Here is a 27,527-nt window from a genome sequence, read left to right as displayed (position 1 = left end):
CGAGTCAGGGATTCTTTCTTTATACTCTTAGTAAAGGTTTATGCCCCCTTGAAAGAGATACTGTTTATTTTCTTACTATACCTTTTGTGAAGTATTGAGACTCTTGGCTGGTGCCCTGTCACTCACTCGGCTGAAGTACAAATCCTAATTTATTGCCCGACTGCAGCTTTGTGATTTGCGTTCCAAATCAGACTGCGATTCCCATTATAAATGGTTTATCACATTTTTCCTTATTTAGAATTTGTTCCTTCCATTTTTTAGTCTATTCATTTCCCAATAATGACCTTTTAAAAATATCTCGTTCAAGAGATTCCCATTTAAAATCAGCAGTTTTAGTGGGCTAATATCATAACAATACATTACAAAGACATCAGTAGATTCTCTTTTTTTCACTGCTTTTCTCCCTTTCATTTAAGAGTCCTATGGTACTGAAGTGAAATAATTACTTAAAACACATATCTCAGAGGCTTAAATGTTTCTGCTCTTTAATTTGAAAATCATACTTCTATTTCTGTTTGGAGCTGAATGGTACCAGCTTAAAAGTGCTCTCTTAAGAATAACCTTTTACACATAAATCCTGAGATGGTATTGCATCCTTTCTTGGTACTTTCAAATCAAATTAAGATATTTAGTGAGGAGAGAAAAGGAAAAAGCATTTTTTGCAACGTATCTGACTGGGTGAGAAGCAACCACTGCAGCATAAAGACCTGACAGGAATCTGGGCTTTCCCACTGTGGTGGCAAAGAGGGGGAATTATGAGTTGGTGGTCTGCTTCTCGTTAGGAGGACACCCCTCCATCTGTTCACAGCTCAGCCTGTTTCCAATTTAAAGCCCAGATTTCAACACAAATCTCAATTCCTTTTCCCTGTCTTAAATGCAAAGCAAGGATTGTGAATCACAGTGTCTCTGCTACTGGGATTCGAACCAAACTTCCCCCCAAAATTCTCAGGCTATTTGTTTGAATACCTGCTTACAGTGGTACACAATGGGCAGCTTTGAGAAGAAAAACTGATAATCTTCACGGAAGAGTAATTTGAATGAAATTACACTTGACAGCCTGTCTCCAAGCAAACAAGAGGAAGGAGGGAGCCTTAGCTAAGCTCTGAGGACTTGCCTAAGCCACTGCTGTTGGAGCTTCCCAGGGAAAAAAAAAAAATCACCAGTTTTTCCAACATCTAATTGAGCTTTTTGATTAATTCCGTGTACCAGATTCTACTGTAGAAGGGTAGCCATGGAAGAGAATATGGAAGAGGGACAGACACAAAAAGGTACTGTGCAAAAAGGGTTTATTTGTAACTAAGTAATTATTTTGCAGTTTGGTTGTTTGCTTTAGACACTTGCCAGTAAGACTAATGAATGTTTCTCTCCTGGAAGGCATTTTTTTTCTCTCCTTTAGACTGTTCTCCACTTGTAGTAATGTCTGGCACGAATGTTGGTATTCGTAAATCTTTCGATAATAGGTATCCAAAGGCATAGTTGAGTATTAGTGATAAGAGCATTGTGGTATTATTGTGAACTATTTCTTAGACCACTCTTTGTTAACCTTCATTTATTCATGTTTTTCACGCTTGTCGAGCTGGGTCAAGGGATTCCTGGTGTGAACTATGAGAAAGCCTCTAACTCAACATTTGGAGCTCGTTGTAGTTAAAAATCTGATGATGTAACCATTACCTATACCTTTGAATGGACATATGATAGAACAAAGACCAGGAGTATATTTATTATATTTTGGTGTGTGAGCCTTTTTTAAAAATCTTCTTTTCTTGGGCTGGATGCAGTTTAGTTTCAATATAGATGGAGCAAAGGTTCATACATTTTCAGGTTGCATATAGTGACGTTAAGGTTTTCCTTTCCGTATAGTTCCCCTAAATCAACTTGTGAGTAATAAATGCCAAGGAAATTTTCTGATGCATTATTTTTAAGCTTTTGTAGGTATATGTGGCTGAATGAGTTAAAGTGAAGTTGCCAATTTTGTAAGTCAAAAATGATCAAAGTATTGACAATGTCAAACGATTGAAATAAACACCTCTAGAATCTTTTTATGTGTCAAATGGTCGCTGTGGAAGGAACTGTAGCTTCCCCCCCGCCAGCGTCTGCGGTGTTTTCTCTCATCTGCTCTCAGGCTTATGTAATGTTTTTGAAATGCTCTTGTTTTCTTAGGGGTGAAACAGTAACACAGGTAATGCTACATAGAGGTAGTATTTAAGGGTAGTATTGAAAAGATTCATCTATCAAAGTTGACTTAGAATGCCTGTAAGTGCATTATTTGAGATATACTGTATTTTACATGATAAAATAGATAGTTTGGAAGCATAGTATAATTTTTCATTATTTTCATCCATTCAGCTTTGTTGTTCTCTTATTTTTACTATCATGTTACATATATATGTGCATACATACACACAATCCATATGTATCAGAGACCAATAACATTAAATGTGATTTTATATAAACAATAGAAGATAATAGATAAGCTGATCTCCAAATTTTAGTTGTTACTATCCTTGTTAATTGCTAATGGTACTTTGTGATAGAGACAGAATAACCTACATAGATATCATGTTATCCATTTTATGTTTTAAAAAATCTCAATTACCTTTATAATATGAACAAATAGCTTAAGCGTTCATCAATGATTTTCAGTGGCAAATTTTCATGGTAATTTCCATCCTTAGATGGTGTCTCAACTGACTATTTTAGTTTAGGAATAAAAGATCTTATTTTAATGTCTTTTTTTTTTTTTTTAATAGTACCTAATGAGACTGCTTCTTTGTCGGTCTCCTTGTTTAGGGATAGATAAACTGATAATTTTAAACAGAAAAATAATGTTCATTACACTAAATAAAGCCTTGAGTTAAATCACGGATTATGGTAACAGGTTGAATGTGTCTGCGCAAGCTTTGGTAAATGCAAGAACCAAGAAAAATGATGTAGTTAGTAGTCATGTTTTTTTCTCAGGTAATGCTGGAAATCTGTCTTTCCTGGGGGCCAGGGTTTTGTCATGTGGGAGATCCTGTCACAATAGGCTCTTTTTGTCATTAAGATGTGCATAGTGAAATCATGAACAGTGGTGGAAATCAATTCCAAATCAGAAAAATTGTATAATGGCCTATATGTATATCAAGGTGCATAGGTAAAATATCTACAATTAAACATTTTTTCTTAATTGAGAAAGAAAAGATTTTATTCTCTTCATTGCTGGTATATTTCTCTCAACTATGCCCATGCCACTTTTTCCTTGTAAGTTTATTAGAAAGTTGTATTTGAATATGAATGCTTTATCTGTGTATACAGGGGAAGGGAAACAATGTGAAATCTGATGATTGGAGGAGCTTCTTGACAGGCAGATAAAATCATGAGAGATTTCCCAAGAGCTTAGTTGGATAGATTTAATGATCCTTCTGCTTTGAAGAAAGCAGTACTTTGCTGTTTTTCTTAAGCCACATAGGATTTTCTTAAAGAATAGTTTAGATATCACAAGGTTTTCTTTCATTTGAAAGAAAATTTTTACAATTTAAGCTTATTTGTTCTGTCTCCTTCCCTATTCCAAATCAGGACTTAAACTCATGTTTACCAACATCATCTTGCAAATTCAACTGTAGAATGTAAGATGGAAGCCAAAGGTTTCATTAAACATATTTAAAATAAATAATATAGTTGATGTTGAAGGACTTAAAAAAGATCTTCCATAGAAAATATATTTTACTTCATAGTGAGGTTTCACCTCCACTCCCTTATTTTTAAAGGGCAGTTGAGAGCAGCCACAACATAAGTGCATTTAACTTACACAAATTAATTCTATATGCCCAACTCAGGAAAGAGGATAACAAGCTTGGGTGACTTTGCCAGCTAATCTGCTCAGTGAGCCCATAACTCAGTGTGCAACCAAAATGTGTGTCATTAATCTGTTGCTCCGTCCATTCCTGCTACCATCTACAAAGGTGAGAACTCTTTGTGTTGAGAAGGATTTTTTGTAAACATGCCTTCTGAGTGAAAGCCCAATTACTTTATCTTGTGTTCAATCAAAGCGACAGTGTTCCAGTACTAGAGTAGGAAAAAAAGAGAGGCTGTTTTGAACTTGGCCCTTAAGTACAGCTGTAACAAATCTGCCATCACTGTCATCAAAAATAGTAGTCTATGATTATCAAGTTATAGAAGCGAGGGCTTCAGTTGCTGTAGGGGGCTTGAACAAAATGCATGAGAAGAGTTTTACAAAGATTTAAAAGGTATTCATTTATGACCTGTAGAAATGTAACTGTGTCTGGAATATTTTTCTAATCTATGGGAAAATGTGCAAAAGATTTAAGGGTTTCTGATAATTAGTGAATACATGTTATGGCTGCCAGACAGGTGGTTGGCCATTATTTTGTAGATAACTCCAGTGATGGCATCACTGAATTAAAAAGGGATTGCAGAGGAACCTGATTACTGATGATTAGAGGAGCAATTAAGTTGTCTAGAGATGAAAAGAAGATAGCATTCAACAGGAAGAGCCAACAAGTTGGGATCTTCATAAATTGAATGAATTCTTCCGAACAAATAACTTGATTGATTTAGATTCAGAACATGAACATTGTAAGAAACAAAGCCTCAAAATTATTTGTAATGTTCCCAGAAAGATGTGAACAGCTCAAAAGATAACCGCCAAAGTGTTAGTCAGCCTGTTTTTCTAGTAAAATCAGCTAGCCAGCAGGTGAGTCTATGCCGTCAACTTCTCAAGCTGAACCAGAGCCAACCGCTGACTTGCTCTCCATCGCTGAAGCCTGGCCCACCATTTCCTAAATAGAATTAGTCTTTGGTGACTCTCAAGCAGTGGGTCACTAGAGAAAGCAGTTTGATAAAGGGCCTGGCTTTATCATCTCAACATCCACCATATGGCCACTGTTTAATGGTCTCATCACTCATCCTTCATCCATCACCACTGGTGTATGTTTTGTGTCAGAATAACCTTATCTCATTAAAACCTGCAAAAATATCTAAATGAAAGGACAGTGTACAAATTTACTATTTTCTCTTTTACCCTTTCAATCTTAATGCCTCCCCATTTCATAATGGAAAATGCTGTAAATTATATTTGACATCTGTGTTCATAATTTTATATTTTACACACATCACACATATATACACACATCACTGTGAAGGTGTGGATGCACAAAACTACGCATGCCATATTTATTGGCTAGGAAAGTCTTTTTGAAAAAAAAAATTGCAGCCTTAAAAGATGACTCTAGAACCTAAACCTCCCTTAGGCAGACAGAAACCACTACAATAAAGGAAAGGGGCAGTTTTGCCTTTATGATACTAGATGATATTGGTCAACCTAAATTGACCAGTGATTTCAGTGCCAGGTACTGTTCTGAGAACTTTATATAAATTAGCTCTTGGAATCTTCACAATAATCACATATGATACTAATATTGAGGAAACTGAAAAAAAAACCAAATACGTCAGGTAACCTGACCAAAGTCACATAGCAGTAACAAATCGAGCTCAGATTGAATTCCAAGCAGGCTGAGTCCAGGGTCTGAACTTTTAACTACATCCAGTATTTAACCAGATGCCAATAATTGCCTGCCACACCTCCTCTCTGCTTCAACCACATGTTTCCACTGCGCTTATCACCCCTCTTATGTAATTTGTGGCATTATTCTTACCCCACTTCTGGCCTTTTTAGTCAGGTTGTGGATGGCTCTACTGAGGTCAACCAATCAGATGTGCAGCATGAATCTATGACCTGTTAGTCTTGGCTGCACAAGGAAATGCTAAGTCAACCAACCTCCTCTCTTGAGAATTGGGAAATGATTCTTGGTGGACAAGCTTCATCTTAACAAATGTTACAAATCATCTCTTCAAGTGCCATGTCTGCATTTGGACAATAAGACTAGAAGAAGTACAGAGATTCAGATTTTATAAGGAATATAGAATAAATCTGCCTTATGATTTGACAGTAAAATGGTTTTACCAGCATTTAACATGCTCAGCCTGCAGCATCCGTCTGAAGTCTAGGAAATTACTTTAACCTCATATTGTCATCAGATGTTCAAAGACACTTTCAATGGGAAAATTAGGTGTATTTTAAATAGAGTTTAATAGATATTCCCCAAAACTTCTATGCTGCTCTGGTTACTATAGCATCTGCAGTTTAGGTATGTTTCACAATTTTCATTGGCTCAGCTGCTAGTTACATTTTTTACATCTGTGGAATCTCAGAGATCCATAATACTCAATAACATATTGCTGACAACTTGTTAGGATAAAGGATATATGTAGATTTTAAAAATATCATTAGTATGAGTATACCCACCTTTTAAATGCAGTATTTGATACAGTTATTTCATTAACTCCATGACATGAAACGTAAGCATTTAAGGAGACTAAACAAGAAGTAGTGCCTTAACTGAGCTGTTGTTACAGAGGATGCCTGGAGTGATGACTTCAAAATGGCTCTTAAAATTGATTTTTAAAAATTAATCAGAAGACAGTGATTCATCAGGGATTTATAGGATAGAGGAAATAACTTATAGATTGCCAATTTTGTCCTCCATTTTCCCACAGATGTACACTCTGCCCCCAGTCAAAAAAATTGACAGTTTCCTTCTTCATGTATCAGAGGCACACTGCCTGGTTTATGTTCAAAAATCCTTTTGGATGGCATCCATACTAACAGGTGGTAAAGCTGTGGATTCTCTGACATGATAAAGATAATTCATATTTTCCCATATGGTGTCTATTCACGTTATGACCATTGTCTTGGATATTCTTAATCTGAAAGTAACTTCCTTCTTTGTTCTGTGAAAATTAAAGGAAAGAAATACAGAAGATAACTCTTTTTTTTTTTTAATTATGAGTGGAAAATTTAGCTTTGGTCACAGATGAAAATTAGTAGCTTATTGGAGTCTGTTTATAGACTTTTCTGGGGAATTAATTTACAAAATCAGCAAATCTGAGGTCAGAGAAAAGAGGAAAGTTGATTGTTGGTATTTAAATCATGTATTCCTGAAGTGTAAGAGATATCAGCCTGTTAGGACATTCATTGTTGGGTATAACTAGCATAATTTCCAAACGAAGGACATTTTGACACATTGCCCAAATTGCTTAACTTTATTGACATAAATTACCATCATATGAGAAATAGTAAGCTTTCAGTACACTTACCTCCATGAAAGAATGGGATTTGATGTAACCTATCCTTGAGAATGATGTTTATGTACGTAAGAGCTATTATTTATATTGCCTCCTACTATGACTATGCATGCTTTTTCTTGGTTCTCAAATCAGTGGGAGGAAATTAACATTTTTTGTTAATTATCATTTTCACTGATTGACAATAAAATTTCAATGTTTTTGGCAAATATTTTCTACTGTTTTGTTTTGTTGGATATAATTTATTTCCCTCATTAGAAGGATTCTTTGAATGGTAAATTAGTTATTTTTCTAAATAAAAATTAGATGTGGAAGAACAACCTTGTAATTGTTTGTATTTTTTACTGTTATTGGATGAGAAAAACTTTTAGCAAATAATTCAAATAAATAAAGTAATAGTACATAGGCAAATGTCCTTCTCCGACAACTCAACATCGATTTTTGTTTTGTTCTTTTTCATTTCTGAAACTCCTCTAAATTTTTCCTATATTGTTGTATATACATTTTCATTTTAATAGTAATAATTTAAACATTATTACATTAAATTTTAATGTAATACTTTAAAATTTTAGATCTCTGTTGAATGATCTGCAATAAGTCACAATTAAGACATAAGATCTGAAGTTCAGAAACCTTGTCCTCAGATTTTTACCATGAACCTCAAACACAGAGAAAAAAACAATAATTTTTATAATTAAACTTTTGTAGTGAATGGCCAATTAATTTGTGATTTACCAGCTTATATGATTTTTGCTGAAGTGTTGGCTCTTTATCTCCACCTTATCTCATGCTCTACCTAACTTAAACTGTATCATTCAATCCTAGTTTTCTCTACAGTTATCTTTGAGTTTACTGTGAGAGTCATAGTGGGAGTTCAGTAAATGCAGATTCTTCTCCATGTCGCCTTCCCTTTGATAACACATTGTGACCTTTTAAAAAATAACTAAGCAACTTTCCTGGGGCAGAGTCAGAAATGCAAATTAAAAGTAAAGAATGCTGAAGGACTAACCACTTTTTAAAGTTGTCTTAACTATTATTTTCTAAGTGTTTGTTTAGCATTTAATGTATCTTATCTCTTATAGTTTATGTTTTATGTATGTGTTTTGCCACATCTCTCTTTTCAAACTATAAATCCCTTAAGGGTAAGGAGTTTCATCATTTGTTCATGAACCCAACCCAGGAAGTATTCTGAATACAGTTGCTTTCATATCCAATGAGGAGGAGGAGGAGGGAGAGAAGGGGGAGGAAGAGAGAGAAGGAGGAGAAAAAGAAGAGGATAAAGGAGAAGAAACAGATAAACTCAACCATACAAAATGAAGAAAGGATTAAGTAGTTTTCTTTCTAAACAGAGACAGATGTTAGAGTAGCCAAATCTAGATCCACTTGCAAGAATTCTGTCATGACTCCATTTTATGCTGTTACCTTTATATTAAAAAAATTCTTTTATTCTTTGACCTGAAATATAATTAGTAGTTTGGTAGCAGCCTTTTTGAGAATGAATAGGCTTCTTTTTTATTCTTGAAGAGCCCACATACTTTTTGCATTATGATTCTAGAAATTAAGTGAGATCCATTGAACTGTCAAGTTTAGCAGATAGTTAATGAACTTAGAAAGTTATATATTAAAACATATTATAGGATGCTGATGAGGTAAATGTAATGTAGTAGTTTATAAATTTGCTGAAATTTGGCTTGCTATGTTCCATCGTTAAGTGTTGACTAAAGAAAATCAAATTGCAGCAGAAGTAACAGTTTGAAATTACCGAGAAAAATTTAATAAAAATAAGGCCTTTCCAAGGATGTATCTAGTTATTCCGTTTTCATGATAATGAATTCAAAGAATAGGATGTCAATTATTAGCAAATTTCCTTATACTTTATTTTATGCTTTATTTCAGTTTTTGTATTTATTAGCTTTATCTTAAATTATCATATTATTAGTCTGTAAATGGGGCACTTAAGCTCTGGTCAGCGGTGAGGAGTATTTCCACGTAGCATTTGAATGATCATGTCTTTCTCCCTAGAGTTTTGGGGTATAATTCTTTGGAGTACTACACAAATTTGTGTATTGGGGTAAACTTTTGCTACATTGGTTGGTGACATTGAGAATGAATTCTTCTTGAACATCTAAAATAACTACCTGTTTTATATGACATTTATATGACAGGGCCAAAAAGTATAGTCTGGAATAAGGATTGTTTATTTTTAATAGTGATTTGTTGCAACTCTAGATGAAACTAAAATGATCAAAGAAGTGTCAAACATTTATTTCTGGCATTGATTTCTATACCACAAAGAGGCAAAAGAAGCTACTAAAAATATGACAGGTGGTTCTTTCATAAGGTAATGGTTGGTAATACAATCTCTATGTCAAGTGTAGATATCATTTTTACATGACTGTTAAAGACATTTTACCTATTGTTTCTGATAAAATAAGAGGAAAGTTTGTATTGTAATTCAGTTATATCATCATTGCAATATTATTTGATCTCAACTCTTTCAAATTCTGAGATGATGCAAAGCAACATCAATATAAGCTAATGTTGCTGAGCTCTCTGCAGGTAGCTGGATTCTCCATGCCTATGCAAGTGGAGCCTAGTACTTAAAATATTAAAAACAGAGAGTGTTCTTAGTCTTCTATTATGCTCTATTAAAAAAAATCGGATCCACTGGCTACGCTGTTCCATCTATAACAGATTCTCGGCACATGCCCTCCTATTTACTGACACATATCCATTTTCAACCTTTAGCTATTAACACATTTATTTTTCAATGACTGCTGGATGATCTATCCCTTATTTGATTACATTATAGATGTATTAGGATGAACCATAGGAAATTGCCAATATTAGACCATTTTGATCTATAAAAATAGCAATTTGAAAAACATTGTAATGTTGACAGCATATACTTTTATCTGTGAGAGTGGAAAATTTGCTTTGTCTTTCTTTGGATAGAATGATACTCCCCAAATCTGTAATATAAGTTTGCTACCTTTCTGAGAAATTTTAATGTGCTTATTATTCCTGTGGAGAAAACAAGACAATAATATGTGATATGACAAGATTAAGATTTGCATTTTATTTTTATGTGGACTGCAGTTAGTTTATAAAAAATTATTTCTCCAAAATCTTTGTGAGATCTCTGATAACATTGTTATTTATTTTCTGTTTGAAATAATTGGCGAAATATTTGAAGACTATTGTTTGGTACATTCACAGATCATGAAAAAACTAACATTTCACTCATTTTTGAGACTGAATGAGTTTAGTAATTTAGGGGCTTGTCAAATATAGTACTTAATGTATGTGATTAACTCTGCTTGTCTTAGGCTAGACAGCATATCCTTTTATCTATGATAGTGGAAAATCTGCTTTGATTTTCTTTGAATAGAATGAAATTCCAAAATTTTCCATGTATGTGGCATGACTCAGTGGAATCTTGACCCCTACAAACTAAGAATGCTGTTTCATCATGTGGCAGTTAGTTCTCTTGTATATCCTCCAGCGTAAGTTTACAAGGCTGTTTGTTGTCCCCAGGGGGTGATGAATTACATACCATTTAATCATTGAATGTAATCCAGGTATTAACTTGAATTATTGTAACCTTTTTGGTTGTTCTGTAGCTTCATTGTACAAGAAACAGAAGCCTTCACTGAAAGATTTTGTGATCTGCTTTTTAGAAATATGATGAAGCAATAATTTAGGATCAGAGTGGACAATAGTGCAGGACAGCCCTGGAGGAAAACTGAAATGCCTTTAATTTATATACATGTGTAATTATGCCTGTTAAGTTTTAGTTTTTGGGTGTGGGGAAAAAGGAATAGGAAAGAATTGGATGTGCCTGATCTTACTATAGAGAGCAAATTGAATTTTAGACCAATTTTGGCCCAGAGAGTTTATTTAGATTTCCTTCCCTGACTTGGATGATTTCCTCTCAGTGAAATTACAGTGGTATTCACCTTACCTAAAATGGACTTACATACATATAGTTGGAAAACACTGTTAAGTAAACCAATGTATTTCTCTAATTCAGATTTTGGTACATGTTCTTTACTTCCATTTGTGTTATATTTTGTGTAAGTGTGTCTTTTGGATATTTATGTTTCCATTTTGTAAAAGCTCAAATATTCATCTTCAATCTCCGTGATAACTTTTAACCACCAACAACAAATTTCATAGCTATTAGAATTACACGATGACTTTCTGACCACCTAGAAATCCGTACACTTTAAAAAAAAATGATTCATAGTCTCAGGATCATATTATTTGGAACAAAAATTAAAGAAAATCATCCTATTTAAGAGACCAAAACAATTGAATACAAAAAGAACTAAACTTTAAAATTTATTTGAATCATCTTCTTATCAGTAGGGTTTTGCATTATGACTTTTGACTGTGGTTTTTGTTGTTGTTTTGGGAATCATGTTCTATTTCTAGAGTGACAAATAGTAGTATTTTGTGAGTGTCTTCTGTATTTCAGCCCTTTCTTCTACTCCAATATTTAAGTCTCTATTTTTTTTAATTAAAAAATTCCAATCATATCTCAGTGCCTTATATGCTTTTACTTTCTTGGACTAATATTAATCCCTATTCTTATAAGGTGAGGTTCCAAAACTGTCCTTTATTTGACTCATAGATTCCTGGAAATTTGTAGCAGTTCACAGGTGAGGGAGGACAACGAAGGACCGCCAGCTCAAAGAGGGTCAGTGGTCGTGGGAGAGGTCAGTGATGCTACTGTCCAGAGACAACAATGGTTAAGAATAAGAAATTCAGTAATTAGATAGACTTTGGCCAGAAAAGAAGTGATTTATATTGTAGAAGAGGATTGATGCCTGAAACTGCCTAGAAAAAAGGGGTTGACTGGAGACCCCTGGAACAGCTGAAGCAAGAAAGTACTGTGGGCTCAGCCCATGGTGTCATCCAGGGGCAGAGAAGGGAGTTAGGTGGAGCTATATAATGGGTACAGATGGGAAGGAATAATGGTTTTTTGTCATATCTTGGTCTTTGGCTAAGATCAAGTGAAGAATGATGATTTTTTCTTTACTGCAAAAAAGAAAAGCAGAGGAGCTGTTGGTCTCATGCTTTAATCACTGTGTATTAGAGAGACAGGCAGGTCTGTGAAATCTTGGAAGTCTGCTCATAACTAGCCTCTGGCAAGGATTTCCAATTGCTTTCATTTTGCTTTTATGTGAAATACTGCTGAGGATTTGCCAGACAAAAATGGCATTTGGTATAACGTAAGAAATGCATTTTATATTTCCCTTGGTAAATTGTTTTCCTGAGGAAATCTGCTGTACTCTAAAGGGAAAATGGGTCACAAATGGGAAAAAAAAATCTACATTTCAACTGTATGCTGAATTTGCTCTGAAAAAAGAATTGACCAGGGTTGGAGATGAATCAAAAGGACATATTTGAGCATAGCAAAAATCAAAACTTACTTGTCTGTGACTATCAGAAGAGTTGTGTTCCCCCACCCCCATCAAAAAAAATTGAAAAGAATGTTTGCTTGTTTGCATATTTTCAATAAGGTGAAATCTGGGTAAATAGACAGGAATGTGACATAATCTTACCATATTGCTCATTGTTAAATCCAAGCTGTGCCCCTCAAGTTTTCTTCATTCCATAACCTAGGTTTTCTGTTTTGCTATTTTATAACACTATCAAGAAGATGTTTATCCACCTTTTATAACTAGATTATAAATGTCAGAGTTCTCAAAGCCTTAAATTGGGTAAATTGAGTACCATTAGGACATTTTGGTTAAAGATTATTTTAGGGTCAAGTTTAAAGAACTGAGAGTTCCCTTAGAAACTATTAAACAATATAACAGCTACCTTTGTGAGAAGCAAGATGATGATTTTGTCTTAAATTATTAGAAATGAATAAATTACAAGAGAATGACTATGAGCTGTACTTTGCAATGGATATGTTATTTTTGTGTCTTTGGGATTCTTCTACCTTTGTGATTAAGAAGATCTCAAATTTTAATCTGCTCTAGCGTCACCTGAAGGATTTGTTAAAAACTACACATGCAATTTCTGATTCAGTAAGTCTGAGGTGGTACCCAGGAATCTGCATTTCTAACACTTACTTACTGTTGTCATTGCTTATCTTGGGACCACACTTAGAGAAACACTGATCTAGTGAATTATTGCCACTAGTTAAAAACATTTTAACTCCTGGTAAATTTACCACTTGTGATTTATAATTTATATATTAAGACAAAGATATTATAGATTTGGGATCCTAAAGCCCAAGTGGAAAACATAGTCAGAGATGGCAGTCATTTGAATATGAAAACTTTTAGGGTATTCTGGACAATACCTCAAAAATCTTGCTTTTGAAAATCAAAAGGATTTTTTTTTTCTAGAGGAGAAAACCAGAAGTAATCTGAGGGAATTAAAGCAGAGGCTTAACACAAAAAAACACAGTTCAGGATTCTTGAAATTATTGTTTTGGATTAGAACAACTTTCAGAGTGTGCTAGGTAAAAAACAGCTAAGGGAACTTACATTTTCAGTAGTGAATTTGAAATGTTACGCAACACCCTTAGATGTAGATTTCACAAGAGGTCTAGGAGAAAATTAGATTTATGGGATTATAGGGGAAATTGATGAATGAGATAGGAAAGCTACAGCTGTTGAAATTGCTAATGCAATTCAGTATACATGTGAACCCAGTTATGGGGGGGAAGGAGACTGTTTACACTGATTCCACATTTACCTGTGAGGGTCATGAACAGTTGCTAGTAATAGTACCTTTGTCAGCCCTGCCAGCTAATTAACAAAAACCATAAATAAAGAAGCCTTATGTTAGAGATCATGAAAGATCCAATGAAGATTAGCCCTAAACATAGTTGAAACGGTTGGTTACCTATATATTGTAACTGAATGGGATCAGAAGGCACCCTTTATTCATAAATACATAAAATTAAAGAAAAAGTGTAACTGTTGGGGTCCCAATTATTACAGTGTGTTTTAGAGCTATTTATTTGGTTTCTGGAATTAGCCTGTTAACTTTCACATATATTATCTGGAAAAATAACATAGCTAGCATTTTTTACACATTGATTTGGAATATATCAAATTATTTAATTTTTCTAGAGGAGAGAACCCTTAGAAATCTGAGAGAACTGAATAATTGCAGTGAAAAAATGGGTGAGGACAAAGGCCTACACACAAAAAACACAGTTCAGGACTCTTGAAATTATTGTTTTGGATCTGAACAATTTTCAGAGTGTGTTCAGTATGCTTTGGGGGAGGAAATACTTTGGGGAACTTGTTATATGTTCATTAGATCAACAAGCAAGTAAGCAAACAGCTTGGATCAATGAAACATTCTGAAAAGAATGTCTTCCACTCATTGCTACCCCTAGGAATTATACTTCACTTCTTCCAGAATTCCCAGATGTAAATATCACTCCTAAATTATGATCTGCACTTGGTAAACACAACATAAAAAGGTTGTTAATGCAGCAGAACTGGGAAGATGGATTGTGTTTTAGCTTTTGCACATTGGTAATTGAAAACACAAAACTGCCAGACAGAAGGCAGTGGAAATAACAAGAACCATTCAAACATGGATTTGAATCTTAACTGCTGTATATTGGTCATATGTTTTTGGGCTAGTAACTTAACTTCTGATGGAAGCTTAATTTTCTCACCCATAAAATAGGAAAAATAATATCCATATGTTAGAATTTCTATATTATTAAGTGAGATGATACTTATAAATTATCTAGTGCATTGCTTGGTAAGTTGTAGATGATCTAAATAGAGTTCTGCATTGTTATTGTCCTCATTCAGTAAAACATGCTGCCTCCCATCTCAACACCACTACAGATTTTTGAGATTGTATGTAACACAAATATATTTCTTACTAATATATTGGTAAGTAGATAAATATGTCAGAATGGCTACTATGTGTGAGTACTTTTCTAAGTGTCACTGACAAAGACAGGCTAGATTATGGAGCTTTTGATGTGGAACCATACATAAATGAAAAGATTTATAAGAACTTACCAGTGATATACTTAGAGAAACAGAAAGATATGTTAGAAAGTGACAGGCTTACAACCAAGTTCTCATCCATGGCTGCAGTCTCATCTGAAGGCTCAATTTGGGAGGATTTGCTGGGTCGCTCACTCGCATGCTTGTTGACAAGCATCAACCCCTCACTATATGGGCCTCTCTCATGAGACAGGAGCTGGCTTCCACTGAGAAAAGGATCTAAGAGAGATTGGGAAGAACATGCAAGATGGAAGCCCCTGTGCTTTTATAACCTAACCTAATCTCAACCATTCCACCACTTCTGCCAACTTCTGTTCATTGGAAGCAGGACACTAAATACAGCCCTTATTCAAGAGGAGATTTCAGAAGGACTTGGATGCTAGGAGGCAGGGATCATTGGCTGCCATCTTACATGCATTATAGATTCCTTGAACTCAACATGACTTAAATGGAGTTTATCAGTTTACTGCTGAATCTACTTCATATCTTTTGTTCCTGACTTTCTCCCTTCTGTCACCATTTGTGTATGTTGTGGCTTAAGCCAAAAGCCTAGAGGTCCTTACTGATGCCTTCTATGCTTTCGTCTCTTCATCTTTACATGATTATACCTCAGAAATGTCTCCTAATTCTGGCTTCTCATCTTTTATCTATTCAGTTTTTGCCTTAAGAACCTGAATCAACTCTTGTCTTAAGCCATTGCAGCAGTCTCCACTATGCTTCCACTCATCCAACCTTTATCCACTTTCATTAGAGTTATTTTGCTCAAACTAAATATGTTCATGTATCCTCTATTTTGAAGTCCTCCATTATTTTAACTACTTTTAGGATTAACTCCATTTTCCTTCTCTTGGCATATCGGGTCCCTTACAAGCTGGTCCAAAGCAGACTCTCTCACACTGTTGTCCACCATACTAACAATCACGTCATTCACATAACATAGGACTTATTACACTTCTCTCATAGTGGCCTGTCCTCTTATGATGTGTACTTGTTCACCCTGATTTCCTATCTCCTTTTTTACCTGCCAGTCACATTCAACTTTCAAGCTACTGCCCAACCAGTATCTTATCAGGGAAGCTTTGCCAGACTCCCACACCTATCTTAAAGCCATGCAATTTTTTAGGGCCCAGTAGCACTTTTTAACATTTCTATAACAATACTTAGCTCACTGAGTTATCGATTGTGTTTACTTTCTTTTTTCCTTCTGGATTGTCCTTTAGGATAAAGTCCAAGCATTAATGGTTTTTTTTTTAATTCAAAGTTCTGAGCACTATGGAATAACAACTGACACTCTATAAATATCGAGTGAATGGATTGAGTTTTCTTTTAAGTAATTGTGTACAATTGCACTGCATTTTAGGAAAGAAAATATTTGAACTATGGAAGCTCCAAAGGGCTACTAACAAGATAAATGTTCTATTATGGTTCCTATTAGGTTCTCACATATGTGAAGCTAATAGACATTATAATAGTATTTAATATTTATAAAAATCAATCATTTCAAGTGCTGTGCATATATTAATTTACTTAATCCTTACAACAATTCAATTAGTTACTTTTATGATCCTTACTTCACAGATAAGAAAAATAAGGCACAGAGATTTTCAGTTACTTTTTCAAGGTTACCCCACTAGCTAGTGGTGAAATTGGGTTCCAAACTCTGGCAGTGTGGATCCAGATACCTTGCCTTACTCCAGAGGATTTCAAGTAGTTCCCAAAGATATACTAAAATAAAGACAAAGTTAATTGAATAAGATTAAATTATAAAACAAAGACTAAAATACTAATGGTATTAAAAATGGATGAAAATTATGAACAAATAGGATAAGAGTTTATATTAAATCTCAGGATATTAGAACATCAGAAGGACTTTAGCAGCTTAAGAGAGTTTAAGGAGGAAAAGAAGTACTCCTACAATAAACAATGAACTCATTAAGGCATTTTGGGTAATAAAAGTAAAAAGTATAAGTCATTTCTAATGTGTGGATAAATTCATGAATACTTTACAGAATATTACAGCACATTCTTAATTGCTACCAGGTGTGGAGAGGGGTACACCCAGGATCTCTTTCTCTTTGTCAACAAAGCCATGGGGATCTTAGTCAGAAGAATATTCATATTCTAAGGATTCATGCAACATGTTTCATAATGGCAATTATTACTTTTTTTGGACAAGGTTACTGAAAATACATAATATAATCCATAATGGTGGACTCTACTTCATTAGCTAAAAAATGTATCAGTATGGATAACTCTAAAATACAATGTTAAATGAAATAGCATGCTTAAAGCATATCAAAGTACCCTGTTGATAAGTACACACATATTATTTAAATTATAATTTCTTCTTGTATTATTTGTTATATGCTTGAAATGTTTTATGATTTAAAAAGTAATCAAGACAATAAGATGGAAATGCTATATATATTTTTTATTTATTTCTATTTTCCCTTGAAATAGCATAGAAACACTTTTTTATTAAATAGTTAACAGTTACAAGTTTATTCCAAGACAACCAGTCTTATGTGGTATTTTAAAACACAAATTACAAGCAAAATGAAATTTAATACACCAGGTTTTGCTAATATTAATCTACTCTAATTCTCATGGTATGGTCTAATTGGTATTTAAAAAGGTAATGCTGTTTCCAACATTATAGGGTATATTTATAAGAAAAATTGTATTTCCCAAGTATATTCAAAACAAATGCATTAAAGAACAATATGAAGACCTTAAAGATTGCCTTCTTTTTTTGGTTATTGTCTTCCTTTAATTATTTCTTAGTCTTACTTTTTTTAATGTACTTGAACAGTGGCTAACAAAAATCCAATGCAAAACTCCAGATTAAAAAAAAAAAAGGTATTACCTGCACCCTGAAATTAATGTTTCCTACAATTTGACTTAGCTTTTTTTTAATGATTTCTTTTATTGTGAACTTTAACATATATACATAATAGAGATAACTTTCAAAGTACGATTTAACAAGTAGCAAATTTCAAAGAATGTCATGGGTCACAGTTCCACAAGTTCAGCTATTTACATTATTGTAAAATATAACATACATACAGACAGGTGTTAAGTTTTGATGTATAGCTCGACAAGCAGTTATATAGGTAATTTCAAATATTGTTACGGGTTACAACTCCACAGTTTCAGTTCTTTCCTTATTATGCAATATAGGGCATATGCAGAAAGGTGAAGACTTTCAAAGCACAATTCAACAAGTAGCGATAGAGCAAATTTCAAAGAATGCTATAGGGTACAGTTGCACCATGTCATTTACTTCCTTCCAGCTATTCCAACACCCCAGCATTTAAAAATATATATGCATTTATATAAAGTTTCAGTGTTCATAGACCTTTGTTAAATCTTATCTTGTTTGTTGCTACCCCTTCCTCTACTTAATCTCTTTCTTCATCTTCAAGGGTGTCTAGGCAGTGAGCACCCTAGCTTATTCATATTGGAAGGGGGTGTCGACAGTATGGGGATGGGGCTGCATCTGACTGTTCTTAAAGGGGCTGTTGCCTCTGGGTTTTAGGACTTGTTTCTGGCATAGGAACACTCTGGTGGATTTAAGTTTCGGAAAAATAAAACTTAGTGAGTGAATCTTTTATAGAATCTCAGGTAGGGACCTAGGTATTTGGGGACTACTTTTGGTAAGGTCATGGCATACTGTGGCCATTTGGGATGTCTAGCTGGAGCTTGCATAAGAGAAACCTCCAGGATAGCCTCTCGTCTCTATTTGGATCTCTCAGCCACTGTGACCTCAGCTTGTTGTCTTTCTTTTTTCCCCCTTTTGGTCAAGTAGGCATTTTCAACCCCTTGCTGCCAGGGCCAGGCTCATGACTTAGCTGTTTATTGTTAATTTTAATCCAGTGCACAATCAGAAGAATTGAATGCCGTATGTTACTACCAGTATACACAGGGCTTGAGTCCACGCATATGAATTTTGAAATTGTAGGTGGAAATTCAAAAGACAAAAATACACTTTTGTAATAAAATCAAATTGTTTATCCAGAGTCAACAGTTCTTAAACTGTAACAAATCGAACCAAATCGTTTATTTGTAGCATTATTGCCTGCCTTAATAAATCCTTTTGTTTCTATGCTTGACTAAAAGGCTCTCTATAAAGGTGTTATTATATGGAAATGACTTGAGGCGGGGGTGGGGTAGGGTATGGTGGGCATAATATGCCAATTTTCAGAAAGATAATAAAAACCACAGAATATTTGGCAAATAATTTGCTCTTTTTATAGAAGTGTGAATATGGGGGGTTTGGTGGTGTGAATGAGTAAAATATGAATGTTTCTGTATTTGGTAAATATGTCTCCTGTATGTTTTGGACTGTAGGTTCCAGTCTAATATAGTCCTTCTTTGCCTAGGTTCTATCCATTAGGTAGCAGGACATTGATGGTCTTCTCCTTTACACAGATTAAAATGATGATTGCAATCAATTTCTGAGTTCATTTTTAAACACATATAGTTAGACTTTTATAAATTGATCTTCCTCTACATACAAGAACATTTATGACAACACAGTGGAGAATCTTTACAAATTCATGGAGAATAACAAAGTGAGCTCCAAATTCTTTGGTTGCCACTAGTTTGTTGGGTGGCATATAGAAAGTCACTGAATGTCTATGATCTTCATTTTCCTGTTTGCAATGTCAAGGAGTTGCACTCAAGTTCAATATCTATGCTTCTATGAAATTTACACTTGTCCTATAAATCTGATATTTTCAATAGTAATGTAAGAATATTTTTATATTCATGCTTTCTTACTGTCACTAGAATATCTTTTCTATTCATAGATTTTGTTGCTCTCTACTAATTTTTTAATAAAATAGCATCATCTGATGTTATTTATAAAAATAAATTCTTTTGAACTTCAATTTTCTGTTGCCTAATAGATATAGCTCACACATGGAATGATTATATTATGATGGAAGCTCCAAAACACACAGGAGAAGTATTTACCAGAAAATAGAAACAACAATATTTTACTACTTTATTCTATCTCAGATACACACCCACACACCCACACATACACACACAATTCTACAAGAGCAAATTGTTATCAAAAAATGAAGACATGGCCAACTAAAGGTAAAACATTTCACATGTTATATACATAAAGGATTACTTTAAACATTCTTTTCAACCCAGCATTGGCATCTTTTGCTGGCCTCTCCGCCCCCCCCCCCCCAAAAAAAAACCACAAACAAACAAGGAACAATATATCTTTGAAACAATTGATAGGTGATTTCATCATGTTGTAATATCATCCAATCCATAGCATTTGTTGTTCTTGTCTTGGAAACTGGTTTCCTCAAAAGATGGTTAACAGGATTATGCAACTTAACCCTTACTTTCACAAATTTTTGTTTTATGTTCTAGAATTGAGATAACAATTTTGGGATTCACTGATTTCCAATTTGAGAATCTGTCATCCTTAAACCATGTGTATCCCTAGTGGCGATCGCTTTTTCAGTAAGAGAGATGCTAAATACATATTGATTTAGGCATTTTGATAGAAAATAAACTCATGAAGGTAATAACCAAGGCAAAGGATTAAAAGCCTCTCAAGTGCTATAATCATAGTCTTCTATTTTAAAAATTGATGACAGTCTTATTGCAAGCATCTCTATAGTTCAGCCTCAAGAAATAAATGTTGTTAATGTGTTAGTTCCTTTATTTTACTAGTGAATTTGTTGACAGATAGTAATTGGGTCACTGTATTGAAATGCCCCATGTAAGCTCAGAATTCTGTGTTGGTTGGCATGACAACCATAGTGGTCGATTAAACATGCTCATAAATTGGGAAACTGTGCTTCTGAGAAGCTGTTAACTAGATGGGGAATAGCAAGCTGGCTGGAGAATGGAAAAATGGGCAGACATTTCTAAGAATTGCCTTGACTGTCCCATTCCTTTTTATTTCTTCAGTTCTAATAAGATAAACTTGTAATGTGCACAAGGAAGATAGATGTTTAAGAACTCCCCTAGATTACTACAAAATATATTTTTGGTTTCATGTGAATTTTAATAAGAGAAGGCTGAAATATCCTTCATATATTAAGGTACTCTATTACAGAAAATGCTAATATTACTGGGAACAAAAACAATTGCTATAAATGGCTATTTCTCTTTAACTCTTTCCTCTTTTAAACCATTCTCTGAAGTGCCTGACAGATGATATTTGCAGATGGCATACAGAGACACATTGGCACATAGGCAATGCCTTGGCTGGCCGTGATAGCCACAGCCAAACTGAGGGATTAGGAAGATGGTGAAAAAATAAATCATTAGAGAGAGATTAATTATATGGCTCACTAATTCTTTCTTCTTCTGTACTTTACTTCCATTCTGTTGACTTATACATAGCTATTAACATGAAGACAAATTTTGGAAGAAGTAAATGAAAGCAAGTTAATGCAATAAAAAAAATTAATATTTTTTGCCATTCATTGTCTTCAGTTTCTGATGCCTCAGGTGGTATTTGGTATTGGAGAAGAAGGAATTGACAATTGACACCTAACAGGTATATTTTTTTAATTAGCCTTCTGTTATCCAGCTAATAAAATAATAAAGAGAAGATAAACTGGACATAACAGATTTACTGTTTCTGAAACTCAGTTTATGTTGAGGTACTGAAACAATATGTAAGATGAGTGCAGGGGGCATATTTTAATTTTAATCTTAATTTATATTAGGATGTTTGCATTAAGATTCAAATAGGGTTGTTTTAATCATTCAATGAACAGATTATGATTGTAATCTAGAAAAACAAGTATTTTTAGATTGGACAGGGTCATCCTCAAAATCTGTTGTTGACATAAATTTGAATCAGTATCCATCAGCATTTTGGGAAGGAAGTGTCATAACAGATCATCTTCATTCTACAAAAGGAAATTAACTGTGTAGGATTAAGGGAATAATTAGTGACAGTGCTGGGTCTAAAGTCCTGTTTGCCTCTTCAGACACGGCCTCTTTTTATAACATGGTGGTGCTTTCTAACCTGCCACCATCCACACTGTGGCCCAAATACGCCAGCTCCTGGGTGCTTGTGATGTCCATGAAAGTGCAAATGAATCCAACCCTCTTGATATAATGAGTTTTATTTTAATATCCACCATCTTTTGGATTTTAGTTCCTTGTCTGGAGCTTTGGGCTCTATTTATTACTTTATATTTTTATTTGATTTTAATTTTGAGACAGCTACATTAAAACTTTTATTCCAATTAAATATCTGGTTTGTTCATCATGGATTTTTGGAGGATGACCTTGCATCATCAGGTGTTCACCTGTCACTGGGTTGTATTTAAAAATCAACTTCTGAGAAACAAAATCTGAAATGACCCTATAACATTTTAGACATAGGGTGCTGCGAGATTTTTATCTTCTGCTATGTAAATGATTAACAAGAATAAAATCTAGCTTCTGTTTGGCTTAGAACTAGCTCTTTCAATAAATGTTCTAGTTTTGAGGACAAGGGTTTGGCCTTTCTTGTATTATCCTCATGATGCTTCTATTAAAGCTTTTCAAGTATTACGATTCAAAATGTTGAATTTGAAAAAAATATCATTGTTTTTTATGCTTCTATTTTACATTTTTTTACTTCTGTTAGTGAATATGAATTGAATATACCTTACCAATTTAAAGATATTTCATTGAGAAACAATTGCCTAATTATTGGATTTCATGGAAAATACATGTATCTCTTGCCCTTTTTTCTCTGAAAGATCAGTTAAAATATCTTTGTTTCCATTGTCTTTTTTTCAGTCTGTCCTCACACCTTTCTCATTTTCCTTTTCCTCTTCTCCTGAACTTGCTTTGACTAGATTAATACCTACAAAAGGACTAAGAGAACAGGTGGAGAAGGAGCATGAGATAGAAGAGAGATGTGCTAGGAAAAGAAAAGTGGAAATGAAGGGTGAGAAGAGTGTGGACAGAAAAAAATGGAAAAAGGGATGAACTCATGGAAAGGATTTTTGCCACTTAAATGTCATAATATACCTATATAAAATATTTTTCATTCTTTATGAGATTGAGTCATTCACTCATTCACTGACTTAGTGAATGTATATTCAGCACCTAGCTTGTGCCAGCTGTAATCTAATTAGCAGCTAAAATAAAAAAACCCAAAGAACCAGCCATCATGAATCCTATTTTTTTAGTGCATGAATATTTAGCTTAAAAATGTTGCATTACATTGTTTATGAATATTCTTGTTTCAGAAGTAAGAGCAAGAGGAACAGATTTTTTCAAAGAAAATGGTGCCTTGCATATAGTACATTTGGTTGGCTGTGAAGAGTGATGTCCAGTAAGGAGTTCAATACATGGGTTCAGAATTTTGGAGAAAAATCTGGACAGGAATCCTACTTTTGTAAATCATCAACAAATATGTAATCATTGATGACACTGGTATCAATGAAATGAATCTAAAGGGGTTTGTGACCTCAAAATGACCCTGAGTAGAGATGTCAAGAAAACACTGTAGAAAGAAGCTGAGAATAGGAGTGACTGTCAAGTAGCCAGAAAGGACATGTAGTGTACTTGAATCAAGGCAGCGGAGAGTTCCTGAGGAGAGAGTGGTCAGCAGTATCAGACTTTCATGAAAGACCAATAAGATAAGGTCAGTGGTGACTTTGGTGCTTTTTTGCTGAATTTTCTGCAAGCCATACCACACTAAATATATTACTAAAGATTTAAAATGTATTTTAATATATGGTAGTCACAACTTGCATGTGTTGTTTGATCTTTGATATGGTAAGGATTTGAACATACATTTATGTCAAGGGCAAAGGGTCAATAGAGAAGGATAAATGGAAAAACAGGAAAACAAAACAAAATTTTAGGCTGATGGGCAACTGATAGTGGGAGATGGGAAGAAGTGTGAAGAAATCTAGATAGTAGCTGGAAAGGTTAATAAACACTTTTTTTAAAAAATACCACAAATTTTTTTTCTTCCCTATTTAAAGGATAACGTTTAGATTGGTCCCTTGAACACAAAGAAGGAAGGTTTGACTAAGTCTCATTTTGTGAGTGTTTGGTCCCATATTTTCTGATGGGGAAAACACAGTTGTGGGGAAATTAGTTTGAATGGTTTGTGCAGGATGAATTGGAGGGTAAGAAACTGGAAGTGGTGGTGAAATAGATCAGACCAAGATAAAGGCTAATACAATGAATTAATGTGAATTAATGCAGTTGATGCAAGGGGAAACGGACAGGAAGAATCAATGAGGCTCATGCCAGATTGGTTCCCTAACTTTCTCAGTTCACAGTGCTTATTGTCTCAGTACATTTTTTCTTGGTGTCTTTAGGCAAAAAGAAATACTTATAATTTCAGTTATGAAATAGTTAGGTCCAAACAATTCAATAGTAGTTGAAAGAAATACAGAGCAAAAAGAAATACCTAACAATTTCAGTTATAAAATAGGTCCAAACAATTTAATAGTAGTAGTTCCTACACTGTGTTTCCTCTTGAAAATTATAAGTTTTGAGTGGTGTGTGAGTTTGCTGTGGGACCTGGAAGTGCCTTGGTGCACAGCTTGGAAACCATAGGTCTGTGCTATGCTTTCTCATATCTTGGTCTTCTTTTGATATCAGAACACAAAATGGACACTATCACACTTGCTTGTGTAATTTTCTGGCCTTGTTGGACTAGTTCTGCAAACGACGTGAGGGAGGCACCGTGTCCCTATGCTTCATCATTGTATCCCCTTGTGCCAGCAGTGATTGATTTAAAGCAGGTACTCAATAACTAGCTGTTAAATTAATCCAAATTTTGAGTGCATTAATCTTAGTAACCTTTATAAATAATGCCAGTTTATCTGTGTATAGTTTTCAAATCTTAAATTCACTTCTGGAATATTTATTGTAGTGGAGTCATCTTAGTTGAGTGAAGTCTGTTGAAGTCTGTTGAAAATACTTGAGCAATATGAATGGCAGTGCTAAGGAAAGAACTGGTTTTCTTAGTTCCACAGAAGGAAATATCACAAAGAGAGGTAAATTAGAAGAGTAATCAATACTGGTACACTTTTGTGGGAGCTGTGGTAGGCATGAGAATAATAATTATACGAGTTAAAATTCACATAGGTTCTTACTATGATTACCATTTAATTCTCCCAGAAATTGTAGGAGGTAGAAATTACCCCCAAAGCTAGCAATTCAGAACAGCATTTTTGACCTCTCACAGTTGGGTTGTCTGAATTCGTTCTTGTTCTTCTCATGGTACGGCTGCAAGACAGTGGAACACACGAAGTCATCGGGGGCTTGATTGTGCTAGAAATCCAAGAGGGCTCAGTTGATGCTGGCTGTAGGCTGTGAACTCAGCTGAGACTGTAGGTCAGGACACTTAGGTGCAGTCTCTGCTTGCGACTTGGGCTTCCCACAGCATGGCAGCTGGCTTATGAGAGAGCAGCCCAAGAACAAGTGTATGCAGAGACTCAGGCAAAAGTTGCAAGGCTTGTTATGATCTTGTCTCAGAAATCTGAGAACTTCATCTCTACTATAGTTTATTGGTCAAGGCATGTTATGAAAGCTAGCGCATTTTCAAGGGAGGGGAATTAGAGTCTACCTTTCAATGGAAAAGTCAGCATCCACATACAGAGAGAGAAGGACCTGAAAATAGCCATCTTGACTTTCTACCATAGGTGAGGTTCTATTATTTTTCTTACTTTGGAAAGGAGGAGATGGATTCCTGGAGAGGTTGATATCTAAGTTTTGTAGCTAATAAGTGCAGCAGCCAGGACACTAACTCAGGGAATTTGCATCCCCAAAGACTATGCTTTTAATCACACCCCAGTATTGCCTCACCCTCTACACCCTCTAGCAATACTGTTCATTCTCATATATGATTTATATATCCTCATATATATATAGTGTATATATGAGTGTATATACATGTATATACATATATTTGCATATATGTACATATAACACATAAGTGGAGAGAGAGAGAGAGCTTGGTATATTTATGAATGATGATGGTAATGATGATAATGGCTAAGGTCATAATAACACTTTATTTTGCGTAGTTTAATAGAATTTACTAGAATTCACATTCATTATTTTATTTACTCAGTGAATTTTTTCTTCAGTAGTTTTATTTTGAAACAATTTTAAATTTATGAAAGCATTGCAAAGATGCTTCCCCTAATGTTTACAAATTACATAACCCAGGTACCTTCACTAAAACTAAGAAATTAATATAGATACAATATTATACAATAAACTACAGACTTGATTGAATTTCTCAGCATTATCTATTAATGGCTCAGGATCCAATCCAAGATACCACATTGCATTTAGTCATCATATCTCCTTTGTTTCCTCCCATCTGTGACAGTTTATGTGTCTTTCCTTGTCTTTCATGGCTTTGACATTTTTGCAGAGTAATGCTAAACATTTGTTAGAATATCCCTTGATTTTGTTTGCCTGATATTTTCTCATGATTACACTGCGACTGTGGATTTTGGGGAGGAATACCAGAGCTGGGTACCTGTCTCATCTCATCATCCCAGGGAGTATATGTTATCAACATTATTTATTAGTGGTGATATTAACCTTGATTACGTGGTTAAGGTGCTGTCTACCAGATTGTTCCATGGTAAAATTACTGTTTTTCCCTTTTCTTACTCTACTCATTAGAAGTTCATACCATACTTAAGAAGAGGGATGTTACGTGCCACCTCTTGAAGGAAGGAATATCCAAGAATTGGGGACATGTGTTAAAAACCACTACCATAATCAATAAATATTTTGGAGAGATACTCTGTGGCTGTGTAAATATCATATTTCTCATTAATGAATTTGACTTCTTTAGGTTAATCCTGACTTTCCTCTTCATGTTTGAACATTTAGTTATAAAATTTGCTTTTATCATTACTTAATGTTTTTTACTATAAATGCTATAGAGAATGGAATAAAATGGGGAACCATAATAAAATGCAAATAATTCTTATCAACTTGCATAAATCTTAATATGTAGCTGTTTTTAGATCTACTTATCAGTTAAAGAATAGAACATATTTAAAATATACAGCTCACAAAATTATGTCTATACTCAAATGAAGATTCAGTTACTACCTTGACCTACGTCAATTGAATCAAAGTATGCATTCATGTGATGTATGCATGTTTGGCACACATAAATATTAGTTTTTAACACTGTGCCTTAATGTATTGTGCATTTTTATTACTAAATTTGTTCCTTACAAATATCACATTTCCAGAAGAATTGTTAACTTCAAAGCATTTTATTCTTTGTGAATCTCATTAAGTCATTGTTTTTGAATCCACATTCAGTTTGTTTCAAATATCTAGACGTATTTCTTTAACTTATGTAATATTGGATTCAGAAGGATTAAAAGAATTTCT

General features: G+C 34.3%; 1 protein-coding gene across 2 annotated transcripts in view; it reads left to right on the top strand.

The window, feature by feature from the left end:
- Nucleotides 1-27,527, top strand: part of GPM6A (glycoprotein M6A) — a 393,567-nt gene that overhangs the window by 202,803 nt on the left and 163,237 nt on the right. Inside the window, exon 1 of one of the 2 annotated variants that reach the window (XM_037831041.1) lies at nt 768-1,268. The exons of the other annotated variant lie outside the window; for it this stretch is intronic. Coding sequence (XP_037686969.1) covers nt 1,232-1,268 — 37 coding nt within the window. The 5' untranslated portion in view covers nt 768-1,231. Of the gene's footprint in view, nt 1-767; nt 1,269-27,527 lie in introns of those variants that run through there. 2 annotated transcript variants of the gene reach the window in all.

The sequence above is a fragment of the Choloepus didactylus genome, chromosome 3 (genome assembly GCF_015220235.1).
Source record: "Choloepus didactylus isolate mChoDid1 chromosome 3, mChoDid1.pri, whole genome shotgun sequence".
Taxonomy (NCBI): Eukaryota; Metazoa; Chordata; class Mammalia; order Pilosa; family Megalonychidae; genus Choloepus; species Choloepus didactylus.
The sequence above is the reverse complement of the archived record's forward strand: the minus strand, read 5'-3'. Positions and strand labels throughout refer to the sequence as shown.